Source organism: Diabrotica undecimpunctata, chromosome 10 (genome assembly GCF_040954645.1).
Source record: "Diabrotica undecimpunctata isolate CICGRU chromosome 10, icDiaUnde3, whole genome shotgun sequence".
NCBI classification, from domain to species: domain Eukaryota; kingdom Metazoa; phylum Arthropoda; class Insecta; order Coleoptera; family Chrysomelidae; genus Diabrotica; species Diabrotica undecimpunctata.
In genome coordinates, this window is record NC_092812.1 from 26,599,089 (window position 1) to 26,621,551 (window position 22,463).

Here is a 22,463-nt window from a genome sequence, read left to right on the forward strand (position 1 = left end):
TGTAGGGAGTAATATATACATATATATATATATATATATATATATATATATATATATATATATATATATATATATATTTCAAATTATTTTTTCGACCATACTGTTTTAAATATTGATTTATAGTATCAGCAATCGGTCAGGAAATAAAACTCTATTTGTTCAGTCTCAATATTTCGTCACGATTTTGTGACTTCTTCAGGAGAAAACTAAATTTATTAGAATAATTAATGATTATATATGTAAACAAAATTAATATTTTAATACTTACAACTGCAAGAATGAAAATTTAAATTTTTTTGGCATATCTAAATAAATGACATATTTGTTTGATTTTATTTAGGAATTATGGTAACCGTAATATTTTATAGAGTGAATTCCCGTTGTACAATTTTCAGCGAGTAGGTTAAAATAAACAATTACTATGACAGTATTATTCATTTTATAAAGTGGAAAGATGGAATTAATAGAATTGAGAAAGAATCAGGAACACAATAAATTGATCTATAAAATGTAATTGATGGTATGTAGTCAGTTACTGCAATACTGATATTTAGAAATGTAATAAAATTATAGGTACAGTTACTAGAGAATTACTAAGTTTGTGTTTAAAGGTTAAGATCTATCACATTATTGTTTAGTATGTTGCAGTAGATATTACTTAAATGATTGGTGTCTGTCTTATAATTGATAGATTCAGGAGTTTTATTAATGTGTACCATTTGAAGGAAAAGCCGATTTTTATAATTATCAACTTGTTCCAAGATTTTTACATTATTAAAGTCAAAGTTATGTCCTGTCTTCAAGTGGTGGTCCACTAAGGCACAAGAGTTTTTTTATATGTTACAGTCACTTTTGTGTTGAGTGACACGTTTTTTAAGCCACTGTTGACTTTGACTAATATAACAACTTTGACATTGGCTGCAATTTATTCTATAAATTATATTACTCATTAATGAATTTGGAGTTTTAACTTTTATTTTTGAGAATAACCTTGAATTTAGAAGTGGATTGTATTTAATTAATTTGATGTTCGGAAATGTTTTGAAAAGTGGGACAATTTGGTCTGTTAAATTTTTTATGAAAGGTATTTTTTTATATGAAACTGGTTGTGGATTATTTATTAAAGCTCTATTGTAAAAGTTAGTGTTATAAATAAGTTTTTTAATATATGTTTTGGGTAGCCATTGTTTAAAAACATTTCAAAAAGTTTCTTTAAATTGACATCTAGGAAACTCCGATCACAGATTGTCGTTACACGATTTTTCATAGATACAATTGTGTTAAATTTTTGACTTCTAGGATGATTAGAATAATAATTTATAAATCTGCCGGATGCAGTATCTTTTTGATACCAATCTAATATGATTTTGTTATCATTAGTTCTTATGACTTTGGTATCTAGAAAAGGTATACTATTTTCATTTTCATATTCGACAGTGAATTGAATATTTTGATGGAGTGAATTAAAGATCGTTTGTACTATCTGAATATGGTTGAATGGTACACTGCATATTATATCATCAACAAATTTATAAATAAATGCTAGTGAAAACGGCAATTTTGAGATTCCAAGGTCTAATAAATGGTCTAGGATAATTGTTGCTAAAATAGGACTAATAGGACTGCCCATTGGTGTTCCAAATATTTGTTTATAGAATTTATCACAAAAACAAAAATATGTGCTGTCAAATAAGAATGTTAATAATGACAAAAATGAGCCAAGTTTCAATACAAAAGATACATTTTCTTTTGTCAATGCTGTAAATGGAATTCAGCTACCAGATAACTATGTTTTGATATCATTAGATGTAGTGTCATTGTTTACTAACATCCCAATAAAGTTAATCATTGAAATCATACAAGAAAAATGGTCTAAAATAGAACAATTCACATCATTATCTAGGAAAGACTTCCTGTCATGTCATTATAGTCATACTATAACTATAATGAGCTTATTGTACGTTATTAATCTTTACTAAATGCCAAAGTTTTCATTTTATACATTTTCTATTCTCATTTTACAAGTAAGACACATATTGCTATGTAAAATATTCATCATCAACATTATTTTAAATACATGGTTATTATTATTATTATCAAAATAAAGTATTATATACAGAGAAAATAGACGAAACATATGGTGGTGTAGGATTTCTTGTCAAAAAGTATCTCACACCATACATTTCTACATATAAAAGCGTTTCTGATAGAGTAGCATATATTATAATAGACCTAGATAATCAAACCAAGATCAAGGTTATACAACTGTATGCTCACATAACAACACATCAGGAAGAGGTAGTTAAAATGTTCTACGAAGATGTCATAACAGTATTAGAAGTAAATGATACAAAGTATACCATCATTATGGGAGATTTGAACGAAAAATTAGGTAAAGAAAAAGGAAATACTGAAACTAAAATAGCTATGCATGGTGGTGTTATGGCACACGAAATGAAAGAGGAGAAAAATTAAATAACTTCTTAGAACAACAAAATTTATAGCCATCAAAACATAGTTCAAGAAACCAGCAAACCGAAAATGGACGTGGATCTCTCCCAATAAAAAGACGAAAAACGAGATCGATTACTTCTTGTGTGGGAACAAAGACACTTTTGAAGATATAACTACTCTCAATCTATTCACAACTGTCAGTGATCATCGATAGTCAGCTCGATAGCTATCAACCGGTAGAGCAGGCCGGATTCCGAAAGGGTTACAGTACAGCGGATCATCTTCTTACAGTCAGAACGCTAATAAAGAAAGCCAATGAATATCACTTGAACTTATACATTGGCTTCGTTGATTATGAAAAGGCATTCGACTCCATAGAACTTTGTGCAATAGAGAGAGCAATGAACAACTGCAGGATAGACTCCCGATACAGAATGCTCATACATAATATTTACAAGAAAGCTACAATGGAAATACAAATAGATGCGAAAACCAAAGCTATACCAATCAACAGGGGAGTTCGCCAGCGAGATGTTATCTCGCCAAAGCTATTCACCCTTGGACTGGAAGACGCGTTCAAAGTCATTAACCTGCGCAGATAACGGAATAAATGTTAATGGAAGAAAACCGAGTCATTTGAGATACGCTGATGGCATTGTAATATTCGCTACAAGTCTTGATGAACTATATATAATGATGGCGCAACTATTTTAAGCTTCGGAAAAAGTAAGTCTTAAGATGAACTTGGAAAAAACAAAAATAATGACAAATACACCGGACATTAGAGAAATAACTTTGAACGACATAAATTAAGAAATAGTAAGTGAATACATCTACCTGGGACAGCTATTGAAAGTTAACAAAGAAAATCAAACTGCCGAAATTACCAGAAGAATATAAGCACTAAAATAGAACAATATTTGAAAACCAGAATTTACGATCAGTGTATCCTCCCTATACACACATATGATTCACAGGCTCTTTTCACATTTGCATACTATAATTTTTTTCCATTTGCTGATGTCTGAAAATAAAAGGCATACTTTATCCTTCTGTGACTTTTATTTCTTACATAGCGGTACTTTGGTATGGTAAAATCGTTTTGCAAATTTGCAATCGTTGTTTATTATTGATTTTTGTTCTACATTGTAGGTATCATTTTTCGTTACACGCTTCTTTGATACTTTTTGCGGAAATAAGTTTCTTAGATTTTGCGCACGAAGTATATTCCTTGCCTTCGTTTTTTAACTTGTTGGTCTTATTTTTAATCCACTCCGCTTAGTCGCGCTTCCTTTTTCTGGCTTTTGTTTTATGAGTAGAACTAGTTTCTTCCACAGGTGCCTTTTGCAATAGTACTTCTTCATCCGATGAGCTAGAAGATGAAGAAGATAAAGCACTAGAACTACTAAACGAACCAGAAAAATTCACGTCTGTAACACTGAAGCCACTGAGTTTACTATTAATTCTAAAAGAGATCTTGTTGAAATGTTTTTGTACGTTTTCCAAGTTTTCTAAATTATGTGTTATAATAATTGAATATCATAATGTAAGTTGATAAACATTGAGTATAAAATATACAGGGTCATTCACGCAACATGTTGGTTAAAAGTTTTCAAAGTTCTGGTCGTCACTGGTTTCTGCAAATTTGGAATAATGTGTTATGCAAAGCATTCTTCATTTTTTAAATATTTGCATTCTTCTAGCACTTCCGGTTGTACCGGAAGTCGCCATTAAGTTTCTTATTTTAAATAGAAACTGTGCTTTTTGTTATTTTTTTTAGAATCTACGTAAAATTCTGGATCGATTTTTATTGGGATACCATTCTCGAAAAAATAGCCGTTTTTGAGATATTTAAAGTTTTTGAAAAATTTTTCATATTACACATGCAACTTCAAAAATTAATATTGTGGTTAATATTTATGCTGAAAAAACAAAAATTCTTTTTCAGCGTGTACTAAACTCTATTTTTATTTAAGCATAAAAAATTTGCCAATGTTAATACTGGGTGTTCAAAATTTTGTATTATATTTTTATTTTTATATATTTTATAAATATATCTATAAAAATATATATCTATATGAAACAAAGACTTATTCCTACTTCCCACACACACCTTCCCAAACCCACCGAGGTAGGTTGTCCTCCTGCGGTACAACCAGCCCCGGCTTTCCTCCGCCCCCTGCTCTTTGGAGCCAGGTCACGACTATTTCGCGGTATCCCCCGTCAGGCAATGGGAGATTTCCGTGTATTTACATTTAAGTGGTAGGTTAGCCCATTTGGCTTTATCACTACCGGTCAAAGCAATTGTTCGGCGATCTAATAATGGTTGCCCAAGTGCAGTCGAGAGCGAGCAAGCATCGAATCCTTTGATCCGCCGTCTAATACCCAGTCATTCGTCCAGTCATGTCCTTAATCTACCTTACTTGCTAATCTAATTTTTTTGGTGCTTGCATTCAAGAGCGTCGTGCGTGCCTCCGGATCTCTCCTGCATGCGGTTTTTGTTTTTTTTTTTTTTGTTTTTTTTTTAGGTCTCGAGGGTGATTTTGATATACTTAAACAAAACTTAACCCAAAAAATCAAGTGTACAAGATTATTATAATAAAGGAAAGTTATTAAAATATAAATACTGAAAAACTATCAATTATTTAAACTAGGTATTTTAAAGATTATTAATTTAAACCCACCTATCCTATGGCTACAAAATCAAGAACAAACCAAGGATAAATAAGTATAAACCAAAGTTAAGTAATTTAAATGCAATAACTCAATTTAAGTGTAAACATTAATGAATGTATTAAACATTTCTAATAAACTCTATCTTATCGTTGGATATTCAATATCAATTTGTGAAACAATAATTTATTCCTTATTGCTATACGGAGTGGAAACATGGACTCTCGGAAATACAAGTATGAGGTGTATAGAAGCCTTTAAAATGTGTGCTTTTCGAAGGATGCTGAAGATTTCGTGGACAGAACACGTGACCAATAAAGATGTGCTGAGAAGAATGAGGACTAAGATAGAACTCCTAAATATTGTAAATATCTGAAAAACGAGTTATCTAGGACATATTTACAGAGGAAATAAATATAACTTTCTACGACTCATAGTGGGAGGGAAAGTAGAAGGAAAAATAGGTCCAGGAAGAAGAAAATGCTCCTGGCTGAAGAATGTAAGACGTTGTAAAATTCATTAAGGTAGCACGCATCAGATGGATAGGTCATGTAATCAGACGAGAGGAAGATGCCATAGTCAGAAAAGTTTTTGACCGAAGAGGGCCGATTGGACAACGAAGAAGAGGAAGACCGAGACTTAGGTACCAAGACAACCTAGAAAATGATTTGAAGTCTATCGGAATTAGAGCATGGAGAAGAGTTGCCAGAGACAGGGGCGAATGGAGGATTGTTCTGAGGAAGGCTTTGGCTCATAAAGAGCTGTAACGCCACTGATGATGATGAAGAATGTAAGAGACGGGACAGCCATGGACATACATTCGATAGTAAGAAAAGCTTAAGATAAAGAGCAATTTGCTGTAATTATAGCCACCCTTCCGTAATGAAGAAGGAATCTTAAGAAGAAGTTTAAACAGCATTTTATTTAAATTAATTTATTCAACAAAAATATATCATTTTAGAATAGTTATTTCTATAATTAGGTATATTGGGCTACAAGTGAGTGAAATATTTTTTTACTCGGTATTGAAATTTTATAACAAGTTACATAACAAGACCCCCTCCACAGAAGAACCGTTGAACACTATAAGAGAAAAACAATATACACACTGGAACAACTGTTGGAAAAGAAAAAAGCAAAAAATAGAGATAAACACTTGGCATTTGTGGACCTGAGAAAGGCGTATGACTCTGTATCAAGGTCAGAACTATGGGAGGCAATGTACAAATTAGAAATACAGACGGAGCTCATAGAAGCTACAAAAGCTCTGTATAAAGAAAATAAAGTGTCCATTAAAATGGGAACAAGAATCATAGGAGACTTCACCACAACAAAAAGGCTCCTGCAGGGTTGTTCCACATCTCCAACCCTATTCAAAATATACTTAGAAAAAGCCTTGACTACATGGAAAAGAAAATGCGAAGGCATGGGAGTACCGGTACGGAACGAATACCTATATACGTTAAGCTTTGCAGACGATCAGGTAGTGATTGCACAAGACCAAGACGACCTCAGCTACATGATGAAGAAACTACAAAAAGAATATACCAAGGCTGGCCTAGATATTAACCTCGCGAAAACAGAGTACCTATCTACAAGTGAAGAAGACATAGAAGATCTACAGATTGATGACAACGTAACAATCAAAGGAAAGGATAAATTCAAATACCTGGGGTTTATAATCACGAAAAAGGCAACAACAGAGGAAGAAATTGCACAAAGATTAGGACAAACAAGAACTGCAATCCGACAACTTAACTCAGTATGGTGGGATAGACACCTAAATATGAAGACAAAAACGCAGATTTATAAAACATTAGTGCGAAGTATTATGACATATGGGGCTGTGTAATGGAAATATAGCAAGGAAATAAAGAAGGAAAAATTAAGGGACAATTAGCCTAGTAAAGAGTAATAATTATTTAAGTAATTATTATATATTCAAAATTAATAAAGAATAAATTCGACACAGTTTAACGTATACATTTCAAATTAAAAACAAAACAATTGACCCAGTTTAACACAAGCCTGAATGTTTAAAAAATTACGAGACTTAGACCTTGTTGGAAATTAATACAAGGTACGAATTGTTAAACAAGTGATAAGAATTGAGCTGACTAAGAAGTTTTACGTAGCGTGATCCAGTTTAACACATGGAATACGTGACATAAAGAATCTAAGGTACGAGTTGGCGATACATAAAAACGGAGTGAAGTGGGTCAGAGAGTACAGTAAGAGCGCGGCGCCGAGAGTGGCCCCACGCCAGCGGGTTAGTGGGAAGTGGTCACGCCAGACACTCCACGCCATAGTGTGGAGATCGGACGATACTCAGACAGTGGACGCGTTATTCAACTCGACGGGATAGTGTGACGTATAAGTGTCGGCAACTGGAGATTCGAAGGTTCGCAATCTCAAATCCCTGTAGACTGGAGGCGTATTCCCTAGCTAGAGCCTAGATACGCGAAGGTAACTAAGATCTATATACTAACCCAAGGTATATCTAATAATACGGAATTGTCCGACCTTTAATTCCTTGCTTGTCTCTTCTCGTCTCCCTTCGCGCCTGATCGAACATTTTTGGTCCTAACTGATATTTTGTAGTGTACAGTATAGTTAATACATCGTAAACTCGAAATTTGTTTTTGTTATTCCTAGCCGTTACAGGTCGAGACTAGAAGAGATACACATTTCGCTTACGCAGTGCTCCGGCTTCTAACGTAAGCCCATAGCCTCTCACTCTTTGCAGGACCTGAGACCGAGAAGTCCTTAATTCCCTTCCTTTCCAGAAAGATTTCCCTACCCTCTTGTAAATCCGCGAGGGCGGAACCAGTCAGTCCAGACTAGTGGAACCAGTAAGCCTTGCCCCGCTCGCAGGGATAAGTATCTCCTAAAAATTGTAGAGGCATTGATAAGGACATTGAGACAGACGTCTTCTATAATGGTGACAGCCTTTATCAGAGTGGAGACAATATTCATTAGAGGGGTTTAGTCGATTCATCTACAGCTTCAATCCTAAATTATAACAAGTAACAAGAATGGATAGGAGAAGTAATGACGAAATAAAGCAAAGAACATCAATAGAAACAGACATACTAACATATATAGAACATATAAAAAAGATAAAAGTGGTATGGACATGTAAGAAGAACTAGCGACAGCAGATGGATAAAGAGAATAACCGAATGGAGCCCCATAGGAAGGAGGAAAAGAGGACGACCCCGAAAATCCTGGAGGAACGAAGTAGACGACGCCATGAGTAAGAGAGGCCTAAACGATGGAAAATGGAACAACAGAGAGAGATGGAAACGGTTGAGCGAGGGAAGGCAGTGAATACTGTAGAATCCCTAAATATATATGAAATTTTTTTCACGAATTGTCACCAACAGCCGGCAACGAGTGATAAATAAAAGTTCAGTGATTAAAAATACTATAAGAATAAGATAAGTAAATATTGTATAATTTTATAAAATGCATTCTTTTGGCCTATCCGATTTAGCAAATCGCTCTATGATTGCATCAGCATATAGAGAAATTTCAGGATGCAAATTGATGAGTGCTAAAGCAGTTAACCTTTCCTTCGAAGTTCTATTTCTAAGCCAAGTCTTTAGATGCTTAAGCATAGAAAACTACGCTCTGCTGTTGCTGCACTGACTGGCAGTGTAATTAATATTTGCAGAAATATTCAGATGTTTGGATACATGAATGATCGCAGTTTTCTAATACTTCTAAAATAGAATCAGGAAGTTTTCCATTATTTTGCACGACTCTTTTCCACTTTTGAATCCACAGTGAAAACTCGTTCTACTGTGGAATATGCAGTAGGTGGTCCAATAATATTCTGGAAGGAGTCAACGATATTTTTAATGCAACTTTATCTTCTGGTGTGTTATCAGTTTTAGGTAAAACAGCTCGAAGATTAAATAGATTCATAACTTTCGGTGAAAGTCGTTCTTCTAAATCAGTTAAGATATTGTCTAAAACGGTAAATACTAAAAACTATACGAGGCATCTTCAATTCAATGTCTAGTTGTTCAACTATTTCCTTTACTTCATAGTAAAGTTTGCTAAAAACAGATTCAGCAGTTGATCTTTTATTTTGAAGAATGCATTTAGTGTCCTATATGGCTTCATTAGCCGTCTTCAAATCTAATTTTGGTGACTGAAGAAGACGACTAAGTGATACAGTTGTACCCAAAACATCACTAAGACAAACTACTGAATTGAGAAATTTTGGGTTCCTAATAATTTGCATTAATGGAAATGCATCGGCTGACGTTTTACTGTCGTTCCATGTATAAATTGTTTCAAGAGCGTTGTTTACTTTGATGATTAATTCGCCCTGGAACTGCAGATGACCTTCATGCCTTTCAATCCAACAAGTTTCATCTTGGACAGCAACTTTCAGTTCTTTCTTAAAAACATCATGTCGTTAGAGGCATTAGCAAAAGCTATTACTTTTGCCAAGGAATTGTTCAAAATATGATTGCTACATGGACAACGCACAGCATGTTGGGCCGATTTTTTTAATTTGTTAACGGAACTTTTCGTTTCGGATGCCATTTCTGAGCCACTATCGACACCAAAACCTACGCAAAAATTTAAATCCAAATTAAAATTCTTTAATCTTCAACAATGTGGCCTACAGCAACTCGAGTTAAGCAGCGTTCTCCTTTTGAACCGACGTCTTCTCGAATCGAATCGTCAGCGTTGACAAATGTAATGAAATCTTCTCTAATCTCATTGAAATAAAGATATCGCAGAGACATTCTTCTTTACAGCAATAAATGATATCATTTTTGAGTAGTTTTACTAATTAATGTAGCATTAGTCGGAGCAGTTTCCAAATGTTTTCGCAGATCATTATCGCCTGCATTCATCCTAAACCGCAGCAATGCTCTAAAATTGCCATCATTTTTTTTTACCAAAACTGTTTACAACACATTAAATATTTTTATCATCCCTATGCCCCCTTAAAGAAATATTTTGTCTACAACAAAGAATAACAGTTTTTATTATTGGATTCAAATTCTTCCTATTTTCTTGAATCATTTCAACTCCTTTCCTGCTTGTAGGGTTGATGGGTTTTAAATTATTTTTTTTAGGATTATTCTATTGATATTTATTTTTGTTTGGGGGCTTGGATCCGCCACTGATCCTAACTGATTTGCGTTCAATATAGAATATTGTGTTCAATTCTTAGTTTAATTATATTTTGTATTTTATATTCGCTATAGTTATCCGCACATTGTTGGTCTCTATAGAGTTTTAAGAATGGAATAACAAGAATATTTTCCATAATCTTGTGGAAAACCAGCTTTTCTTTTAATTATTTGATTAAACATTGACAGAGATTCTTGTACGACTTGAGGAAGTCTGTTCATCATACTAGGTGTCATCAGATCTAAACCAGTAGCCGTATCCTATTTATTTATAACATTTATTATTTCCTCTCTAGAAATGTCCTCGACATTTTTATTGGATAGGATAACAGTAAATTCTGGATCTGTTATATCAATTCCCAATTTATCTAATATATCCATAAGACCATTTGCTTCAGGTTTCCATAGTGAAATGGATGAATTTATTCATCCATTTCACTGTGGAATTCATTCATCATCATCACGAATTCATTTATTTATTCATTATTATTAAAGGTGTAAAAATTTGAAAAATGTATCCTGGTAAAATTTGTGAAAACGTGATTTATAATGAATCGTAATTTAATTTATGGGAACAGCAACTCTGCATTTTATAGGCAGGTTATTAATTAGCATCCTAGATGACGAAGACCCTTATTTCAATTATACAAATACAAACAAATAAAGTTCTTTCTTTTTTAAAAAGTTAACAAGTAATTAGTGGTATTACATATACCACCACCACTTACTTAAAATCATTCATACAAAATTCCATATAATTACCACGGGAAATAAGTGAAATTTCAAATGTTTACATTTGTTACATTTTTTGCCCCCTTATTCGTGCCCACGTAGTAGACAGCGTGAGCACTACACTTTAAAAAATCGGCTTCACATGTTGTTTTCTAGTTCTACGTCTCAAATAGTTTATCTAAAGTAGATATAGTTTATTATTACAGTTATAGTGACACTGGCGCCAAATAAGACAAAAAGTTTTAAATAAAACTCACAGATTTATTTTTGTTCACTGTATTGTTTGTTAATTTTTTCAATCAAAATATCATATCACCTATATTTCAATAAATTCGAAATAGTTTAATACAAACTCTATTAATCTATTAAAATGACTTTTTACTGCTAATTAAAAATTAATTGTGCTTCGAACGCCGATATTCTTGCGTGGAATATTTAAAATCAGTCATTGTGACGACATGCGCGAATTCTTACATGGAACTATTCTTCTAGTAACTTCGATCAGTTCGGATCACAAAAATCAAATACCGAACTGATCCCGAAGTTCACCGAGACGCCATGTTATTTCAAATCGGTCATTTTGATAGTTTAAAGTGAAAGTTTCTGCCTAAACAGTTAACAATTTACTTAAAGGTACATAAATATTTTATTTATTATATATATTTTTTAATTTAATGTTACAAAAAATTATTTGTTGAAGTGTTTAACTATTGTTATAAACAATTTTGCAATTAGAATATTACTAGAAACAGTTGACCGGTTGATTGTAATATTAGATGTCCGTATTGTATAATATACCTATTTTAACTTTTTGTTTTTCACTACGAGTTCTGCTATAATAATTGTTATTAATTTGAAGGAATTTTTCTATAACTCAATATAATTTGTATGTAAGTATCATGTTTAGGACAACTATGACTAATACCGTCCTATTGACAAGTATAATTATTTTGCAATGATATGGAGAGACCACAGAAAAGTTATATTCTAAATTTGTATTCTAAAATTTTTATATTCAAAAAGTGGTAGTTAAAATACAAATGAATAGATGCCGCCGTAATCTGTGCCTATGAAATACTTGTTACACACTTGACATTGCTTGACATATATCAAAAGTCATCCCAGACCAGAGGTAGATAAACAAAATTTCTTGTTTATTGGGTAGAAAATAAGAAATTTTAATCATCAAAACTATAATCAAGTTTAGAATCACATGTAAGTGATTCTAAATCAAAGGAATTAACCGAGATAATTTAAGTAAATGCCAGAAACTACAGGTTTACCTGTATTGTAACGTTTTTCTGATGGATTCAAGCAAGGAGCATTCATCAAAGAAAATATCTATCAAACATCAAAATAATGCAAAAAATGGACCTACAAGAGGTATTAATAATACTAATATCAAGAATTCCCATAAGTTGTATAAACCATTTTATGTAGGATGAATTAATACAACATTCCAGAGAAGCAACATAGTTAAATTGAAATAATCGTAATAATGGTAAAAACAGTTTTATAATTGGAGGGGTATACATTCCCCCAAAATCCGAAGAACAAATAAATGAACAACACTGTTTATCATTTGAAGATCTATCTCAAAGGTATAACAATCATAAGATATATATATTCGGTGACTTCAATCTTTCTGAAGCTTCATGTGATAGCAATGAATCAGGTGTCCTGGTAAATTGTCCTCAAGGTTCACATGAATTGTACTTACATGTGTTTTATAGTTACTTTAATTTTTTTCAAAATTTATATTTATAAGTAGCAAAAGCTTCAGATCCGATTTTTAAAAATAACTATCATCACAAAAGTTACACTTATAACATTAGTTTATGTTAACATCAGGTACGTCATTAGAATATACTTAATTTTATCATTATTTTGTAAACACAGACTACGAAGGTCTCAATAACTATCTTTTAATGACACATTTGAATTTATCAAATGTTGAAGATGCTCTAACAGAATTTTACAACATACTTAATATGTCATTATCATTGTTTGTACTAGTGAAAAGATTTTGAACTTCTATTTATCCAAAATGGTTTAATGCCATTTTACGTTATTTAGTTGCACAGAAACAAATTGCTCATAAAAATTATTTGGCTTCGTGTAATCAAGAGGATTATGTGATTTTCTCAGAACTTAAAAGATTGTGTAAAGATTTATCAAATCAATGTTATAACACTTATCTGAATCAAGTAAACCATAATTTATGCAGTAATCCTAAGTACTTTTGGCAGTTTGTAAATAGTAAGAGAGTATGATTTATTACATAGTATGTCTTATGGTAATATTTTAGCAACAACTGGACAGCATATTGCAAACTGTTTCAGTCAATTTTTTTCAACAGTTTATTCTCCACAATCAAATATTAATAAGTTGGAAGTAAAGGAAAACAGCAATCTTTGTATAGCTAATTTTTCAATATGAGTCAGAGATATTTTTAACAATATTTTATCATTACCTAATAGGTTAAGCAGTGGTCCAGATGGTATTCCTGATTACTTTCTAAAGAATTGTATTTATTCACTAACTAATCCTTTATATCTTCTTTTTGAGTTATCATTAAAGACATCAGTTTTCCCAACTTTATGGAAACATTCTTATATCTGCCTACAGTTAAAGTATTCTACTGTTAATTTTGCCTTTCTTCGTTAGATTGAATCATATTTTATTTATTTTATAGTAACTATATTCCTTTTTATTCATTCACTATTCCACTAATATTTTTATCCATTCTTTTATTTTTGTCAGACAACACTATATCACTTTGTTTTTATTGCAGATCACTGTACCTCCAGAACATTTATTTTTCATTCTGCCCTCGTGTAGAGAATCAGTAAGTATTTTAATGGATGTTGTCTGTTATAAACAATAGCATATTATAACCAATGAGCCTATTGTACATTATTAATCTTTACTAAATACCATTTTATACATTTTGTATTCTCATTTTACAAGTAAGACATATATTTCTGTGTAAAATATTAACACCATCATTTTAAATACATGGTTATTAATTATTATTATCAAAATAAAGTATTCTACTGTTAATTTTGCCTTTCTTCGTTAGATTGAATCATATTTTATTTATTTTATAGTAACTATATTCCTTTTTATTCACTGATTATTTTAAGTCATTCAAGATTCCACTAATATTTTTATTTATGCTTTTATTTTTATCAGACAACACTATATTATAACCAATGAGCTTGTTGTACGTTATTAATCTTTACTAAATATCAAAGCCATGGATGAATATGAAGCCATGGATGAATTCCACATCCCCGATAAACTGATAAGATTGGTTAAGGCTATAATGCGTAAAGTTGTTTGCAAAGTCGAAATACAGGGCGAACAATCACAAGCATTTGAAACGCATGTTGGGCTGCGACAGGGAGATGCGCTGGCGTGTCTCCTTTTCAACATAGCTTTGGAAAAGGCGGTCAGGGATGCCCAAATAGATAGCAGAGGAAACATTTTTAATAAATCATCCCAAATTTTGGCATATGCAGATGATGTTTATCTAGTTGCCCGCACAACACGCAAGCTAGAAGAAATGTATACCACCTTGTCACACGCCTCAAAAAATATGGGCCTCCAAGTAAATGAAAATAAAACTAAGATAATGGCATCAACACCCAACAATAGAGCCAGAAACATCGGCCACCAATTCACGGTTGATAATTCTACCTTTGAAGTGGTGGACAAATTCACATACTTAGGCTCCCTGATCACCAAGGAGAACGTCATGACGGAAGAAATCAAGCGAAGAATAATCCTAGCAAACAAATGCTATTTTGGACTGAGTAGACATATGAGAAGCAGAAACTTAAGCCAAAAAACAAAAATAACCATATACAAAACACTTATACAACCAGTGTTGACATATGGGTCGGAAGCATGAACCATTTCCAAGGCAGATGAAAATCTCCTGCTTATATTTGAACGAAGGATCCTGAGAAGAATATTTGGTGGCATCTGTGAAAATGGTGTTTGGAGAAAGAGGTACAACTACGAGATATATCACAGATATAAACATATATTTGGTGGTAAAGACATAGTATCCTTTATAAAAATAGGAAGACTAAGATGGGCAGGACATCTGGCAAGATCACAGCAGAACAACCCTCCTAGAAGAATCCTTATGTCACAACCTGTGGGAAGTAGAAAAAGGGGTAGACCAAAACTCAGATGGAGGGATGGTGTAGATGAGGATGGTAGGCGCAGCAAACTGGCAACAGTTGGCAATGGATAGAACTGACTGGCGTAATAGACTTGGGAAGGTCGAGGCTCTTTTATAGGGCTGTAGCACCAATGATGATGATGAAATATCAAAGTCTTCATTTTATAACATTTTCTATTCTCATTTTGCAAATAAGATACATTCTTATCTTAGACAACTTTGTAGTCACTTTTAGATACTGTGTTACACTATTTTTATTTTCTCTTATTTTTTAAGGTGTTTCATCCACATATGAAGCTGGAGGTGTCCTAGGCATAAAAGGTGGAAGGCAACGGTTCCTTATTTGTTTTTTTTTTTCTTGGTTGAGAAATATGCTGATACTTTTTACCTTAGTTTTAATGTTAACTCTATTCGGATTTAATTTTTGTTATATATAGTAGAGACTCACTAATCAGGCACTATTAAAAACCCGTGTGTGTCAGATTATTGGAATGTTTAGATTACTGTAATGTATAGAAAAATTCACAATAAATAAAATAAACAAGGCTATATCACATTTAACTAATTACACATTTGACATAGTTTATAATAATCCTTAATTTATATGATTTTGTGCAATTTGTAGTCCTTGTTTAAAAACCTTTTCTCATATGTTTCGAAGAATTATAATACATAGCTTTTATTTTAATTTTCTGTACTTGCCTTGTCTAAACAATTTTATTAATTTAAATTTTTTATTTTAGCGAAGGGATTGGTATTCACTGCGCTTATCTAGGTCATTAGGAATGAAGCATCTGGTAAATAGATTGGTCATTAATTCCACTGCTAAGACGTTTGGGTGTGTACATTGCGTAAGTGTAAGGCATAGCTTTTGGAATAACTCATGATTTCAGCTTTAACTATAATCATTTTGAGGTCTTTCGCAATATTGCTATTTGGGATGTACCATGGAGCATTGGCAATCATGTGTAATACTTTGAACTGGAATCTTTCTAATATTTGGTTGTTGAAATTAGAAGCTGAGTTGTGTTCCAAACTCCAGACAGGCTTTATGATTATCTTGTATATTAGGAGCTTATTTTCTAGTGAGAATGTTGATATACAGCCCATGAGCCTCTTCATTCTGCTGAGTGCGAGTCCCAGTTACTTCTTTTTGATGAAGATATGTTTTTCCATGTAAGTGTTTTGTCCAGATGCATATCTAGGTATTTGGCATCTTCTTTATGGGGAAGTTGCTGATTGTTAAGGATTGCTGATGGGCAGTTGTCTCTGCCTTTGATGTGCCATTTCTTTAGCCACTGGTGGATAGCATTCTCTGGATTCGATGTAAAGCGATAATTGGATTGGAGTGTGATTTAAGAATGGCTGTAGTTGGTAATTCGCAATGTATAAAAGGTACAGGACGGATCCGAGCAGACTGCCTGGAGGAAATCCAGCCTAGACTGGACGGACGCTAGAATATTTTTTTATATAAGGACTTTTTGGACAACATTTTGATCCGTCGGCTGCAATAAAGCTGTGAAGTTTGGTGGTGGGAAAATGGTTTGAATGTTCTTATCACGTGATATGGGTACCAAACCCATTTATTTGGTACCCAACCAGAACATCAGTATTGGTGGGAAAGAAATAGAACTCGTAGATAGATATAAATACCTGGGACATGAAATTATGATTGGCAGGGATAACCAGACTCATGAACTGAAGAGAAGAATCGGCCTTGGGTGGGCAGCATTTGGAAAACTGAGAGAAACTTTTAAAAGTGAACTTCCCACATGCCTAAAGAGAAAGGTATTTGATCAGTGCGTCCTCCCAGTCTTGACGTACGGAGCAGAAACACTTACCTTAACAAAAGCAGCAGCTACCAAACTGAGAGTCACGCAGAGAAGAATGGAGCGGTCCATGTTAGGAATAACCCTGCGAGACAGAATAACCAACGAAGACATCAGGAGAAGAACCGGAGTGACTGACATCATCGAGAAGATAGCCAGACTAAAATGGAGATGGGCAGGACACATAGCCAGAATGACAGATGGGCGATGGACAAAGAGGTTATTGGAATGGAGGCCAAGGGAAGACAAGAGAAGCGTCGGTCGACCACCTACAAGATGGACTGACGATTTAAGAAGATTCAATAAAAACTGGATGAGAGCGGCGCAAGATAGACGGGGTTGGAAACATGAGGAAGAGGCCTATGTTCAGCAGTGGACTCTTGAGGCTGGATGATGATGATGATCACGTGATATAAGTTATGGGCCGTTTGGCTGGCCTGGAGCATTTTAAAGTATGAGTAAAGAAAGCTTTTATGAACAAATTGGAACTTTTCATAAATTTATTCACTTCGATGTTTGGACATTCACCAACTTTTAATGTTTCTTCTATATTATTTAATGGTTTATTGTTTTCCTGGTCCAGATTCCATCGTCTTCACATAGTCCACCATTTTTTGTTTTTTTTTTTAACATCGTGTGTAGTAGCATAATTAATAACTTAATATTATTATTCCAATTTATTTAAAATGTTTATTCAAAATGTAGGAATGGCCGAGGGAGGCTTACGGATGGAGGGTGCCGGATTAGTGAGATTCTACTGTAAATATGTACATATACATACATACACATGCTTATAAAATAAAGGACATGTTATTTAGTTTATCGGACGTTGAATATAATATATATTTTTTAATAGAACATTTATAGATAAGAATATGTTATAAACTGCTATGAAATCGTATTTGCAGGAAAATTCAATTAAATAGTGAAGTTTTTTTGGTTTTATTTTGATTACCATTTTCATGTTACTAAATTTCTTAATCAGTTTAAACCTACCTTCCTTCCTTTAAACCTAATTTTTGCTTCCTCTATATCATCAATCTACACACAATAAACCTAGTATTAATTTTTTTTTAGGCCACCTTTCCTCCTTGCCATCCCTTTAGGTTATCCTAAATCAGATCTTTCCCACCAACTACCATACCATGGCGGCCAGACATTCCGAAGTAAGTAGAGAAATAATGTATTTATCGATAGAAATATTTGCTCAAATTATCTTATATATTATTATAATAAACTAATTATTTTCTATATATTGTAAAAAATTTTATGTCCTTTATTACACACGATAGGAATTTGTTTTTGTCAAAAATTTAAGTTCGATAAGCGGCAAGAAATTAATTTGTAGTTTTTAGCCACAGCTCAGTCGTTCATCGTTTGGGACAGATTCAGACATCGGTCATGTCGGTGTCTGAATCTGATGTATTTTTCTTTTCCAATGAGGCATCTGAATCAGTTGATGAAGAACTAAGTTTCCTATTTGGAGTTTTAGATCTTATGGTTATGGTAGACCGGGTCAGGGTCCATTTATGAGCCCTTCAGATACTTAGACCTCCGAAGACTGGTCCATTGTATCATCCCTATCATATGGACGAAGTCCATAAGAATCTAGTTTTAGGAGGTTTAAACCTTGCAATAGATCTCTTTTTTTTACTGTCACTACTACATTGACCAATAAAATTGAGTTCCCTTCTCGGTTTTTGTTTTCTACTTATACACTTTTAAAATCATTTTTTTACATTCCCTAATATTTTTCGTTTCACTGCTTTCATAAAATCTATATATTGTTTTATGTTGCATAATTTTCAAAAAACATTTGCTGAATTGAAGGCAGATGTCCTAGAAATACCTCGTTAGGATGTCGTTTCATAAAGCGTCATATCGATTACTTGCCTGCTTGCTGATGTTCAGTTTGGAGGAGAGTTGTTTTTTAAGGCTACAGCATACTGATAGGACAGTGATTTGGCGTTAGAATATGTTAAGACGAAATGCATTGCCGACAACTTAAAAAAAATACTTTTCCAATTTAGCTTCTGCTGTTGCTGAGAAGACTTATCTAGATGCGTATTGTGACGTACGTTTTAAACCATAATTTTTTCTGATGCCTATGAAGAGTGGTTTTAGATATGTAACATTAAAGTAACATTTCTAATTGTTGTTTTATTTTTAATCACTTCCCATACGGCACTTCCTTCACCATACACTTGCGGCATTTATATCTACACGATTAGTTTGTAGTTTCGTACCATTCTGCAAAAAAAAACAAAACCTGGATATTTTTTTAGATCTTTAACTTGTAAATGGGACAGTTTGGTACACTCTACCAATACAGACAATTGTCTATACTTGTACTTAAATACAGCATTTAAGCTATAACCGTCTTAGATTATTACATTAAACCACGAGAAGCAGCACTCTTTGTTTTGCTGACTATATTACCATATGAAATGTTAAAAAACTTACTTTTGACTCACATTTTCAGCTGATCACAAAATATTTAAATGCGCTCCTACACATACATGAGTTTGATTGCTTCATTGACAGCGCGCCCATAACTAAAATATTAGATTGCTCTATATATATATATATATATATATATATATATATATATATATATATATATAATATATATATATATATTGTGTTGTATTGATTATAATAAAGTAGGACATGAATAATTAATGAGTGTCCTGAAATCAAAAGTACGTGTTCAAACAAGTTAGGCGTGGAAAGAGACAAGGATGCGTATTGTCGCCAATTTTATTTAATGCTTACTCAGAACAGATCCTGAAAAACTCTTCGAGGGCGAAACAGCTGGAATAAAGGTAAATGGAGTTCCTATTATCAACATTAGATAAGTTGACACTGCCATCCTAGCTAAAAAAATATTGAAGATCTTCAGAGACTGATGACCAGAATAGCGGAGTATGGAAAAAAATACTGTCTAACAATCAACGACAAGAAGACAAAATTTGTGATGACAATGATTAACTTCATAAATTATTACTTCTCGGAAATCAAACAGGCTAGAGCAAATTTCAACAAAATGAAGAAAGAGTGCTCTGCACAAGAAGAGTTAGAGCTAGGTTGGCGAGGTGCTACGTTTTCTCGACTTTGTTTTATGGGATGGAATCTTGGACCTGGAAATCGAGTTTTGGGCCTAAGGGCTTGGGTAACAGTGAGTCATTTCAAATATCTTCCGATTCATACGCGTCCGGTAGATGTCACTTCTTGTGATTCTTTAACTGTCGATTTATAATATGTTTCGTGAATAAGCAGCGAACATCTGTAAAAACAACAAGCCGTATAGCAGAAGACCCGTTGGAAGGCCGCCAAAAAGGTGGAAGGATAATGTACAGTCAACAACGACTGAAACAGAATAAGAGGCAGACAAACAGGAGTAATCCTAGTCGCACTAAGAAGAAGAATAAGCAGCGTCAGTTTGTGTTTGACAGTGGTCGTGTGTGTTTGGTAGACGTTGGTTGCCCTGGGAATCGGAAAAACCTCTTGGAGAGACTGAAAAATCATATTTTGGTAATGTTGCTTGTAAACTATCAGATTTAGTAGTGGCCTGTTTAGGAGATGAAGATATGTTAGTGTGATTTGCAGTGTGGGTGTTTAAGGAGCTACAGCTTGGTTGGGGAAAATTGATACGTCGAGGTAAGGAGCTTTGTCATATATTCATCTTGTATACTTAGTGTATTTAGAAGAACTTCAGGATTAAGCGGATAAATTCCAGACTTTTTGAAACCATTTATTGTAGTTTGTATAACTGCCGATTAAAAGTCTCAGCAAAGAGTTCCCCCACTTCCTAAATTGTAACACGTCTTCCTGGGTTCTGGCGCATCTATTTTCTTACTTCTTCTCCATAATAGGTATTCAAGGGAGCCATAAATGATACGTCAAGCGGTTGTAGTCCGTGCGTAGTATGCGGTGGAAAGCATATCATAAAAACATGATTTTCTCTGGCCAGATTTATCAACTCAAAGCTTTTTGTATTCGTCGCATGTCTCTCTAGAAACAATAGAACAGAATTTTCTGGTGTCGGTTGAGTAAACTCGATGAACTTTTTAAACCACTTTCGTTTGAAAGTATTTCAAGTGAAAATCAAGTTTGATTTTTTCTTTTGTAACCAAAACATATAAAAGTACAAAGTGCCGAAACTATTTTTGTGCATGTCATAATAGTGGATCTATGGTTGATAGAAAAAAAAGTGTCTCATTGTTACCCAGGCTCCCCTGTAGAAGAATTTTGAAAATATGGTGGAGAGAACATGCCACAAACAAAGAGGTTCTGAAAAGGATGAAAGAAATGGAAATCATATGGAATAATAGACGTAGGTATAAGTATATTAACATGGATTGAGCAGTCTGTAGAGCTAAGTGAAGACACCATTTTTTTGGGAAGAGAGAGAGTGAGGAGTTTCAATGTTCCAAAGAGAAACAGATCGAACAAACGCAAGAGATCTTGTCGTCAGTATGTGCGTCCGGTATGCTCTGTCTATAATAATATATACTTCTGTGGTCCGAATAGCTATAATAATGGCTGATCTCCGTTACGGATGTAGCACTTGAAGATAAACAAGATTTTGTTGAAGATGAGAACGAGTATCCACTTACTCTTAACCAAGAGTTGTGGGTCCAGTTCTTTTGATGACGCTATCGGAAACAAAAATGAAAATTACTTATTTTTCAGATAAAAATCAATGTAGTAGATAGAAAATCGTTTGTAGGTTATTATAAAACTAACAAATCCTTTGTAAGTCGCTTATTTAGTTATTTTTAGATTAAATAAGAAAATCATTTAAATTATTCTGAGTGTACGCCGCCATCTGTCCGCCTAATGCCAGATTAATTATTTCTCAAAACACAATTGGTTTATCAGGCCCATAATCGTTTGTAACTCATGTCAAATAAGCAAAGTATTAAAAAACTAATGTAAAAGACAAAAAAAATACAGTAAATGAATGAACGAAACGAACATTAATAATACAATAAGAAAAAAATATAATAGATACTAAATCGTTGTAAGTTATTATAAAACTAACTAAATGTTTGTAGGGTTGGCTATAATTTGTTTTTAAAAGTAAATAATAAAAACAATTAAATTATTTTTAGTGGGCGCCATCTGCTACCCGAACGCCAGACCTATTATTATTGAAGAGAAATTCATTTATTGATTATCAAAATACTAATGTATTAGATGGCAAATAATGAGTAGGTTAAAATAAAACTATCAAATCGTTTTTAGTTTGCAAGGGTCGGCAATTTAGTTGTTTTTAGAATTAAATTACTAAGAAAAAATATTTAATTATTTTGAGTGCGCGCCATCTGTTAGCCAAATGCCAGACTAATTATTATTAAAGTGAACCTCTTTTATTAGAGTTTTTTATTAAAAAACTAATGAAATAAAAAGCAAATA

At 33.2% G+C, this 22,463-nt stretch overlaps 1 protein-coding gene across 5 annotated transcripts in view; it reads left to right on the forward strand.

Moving 5' to 3' along the window:
• Window positions 1-17,977, forward strand: part of LOC140451984 (uncharacterized) — an 83,933-nt gene extending 65,956 nt beyond the window's left edge. For 4 of the 5 annotated variants that reach the window (XR_011952112.1, XR_011952111.1, XR_011952113.1 and 1 more), the window contains 2 exons: window positions 13,813-13,866; window positions 15,490-17,977. Coding sequence is in view for 2 of the 5 variants with exons in the window: in XM_072545984.1 (XP_072402085.1) it covers window positions 13,813-13,859 (47 nt within the window). In the remaining 3 variants the exon portion in view is untranslated. The remainder of the gene's footprint in view (window positions 1-13,812; window positions 13,867-15,489) is intronic. The other variant, XM_072545982.1, reaches the window with a different exon arrangement.
• The last annotated feature ends 4,486 nt before the right edge of the window (window positions 17,978-22,463 follow it).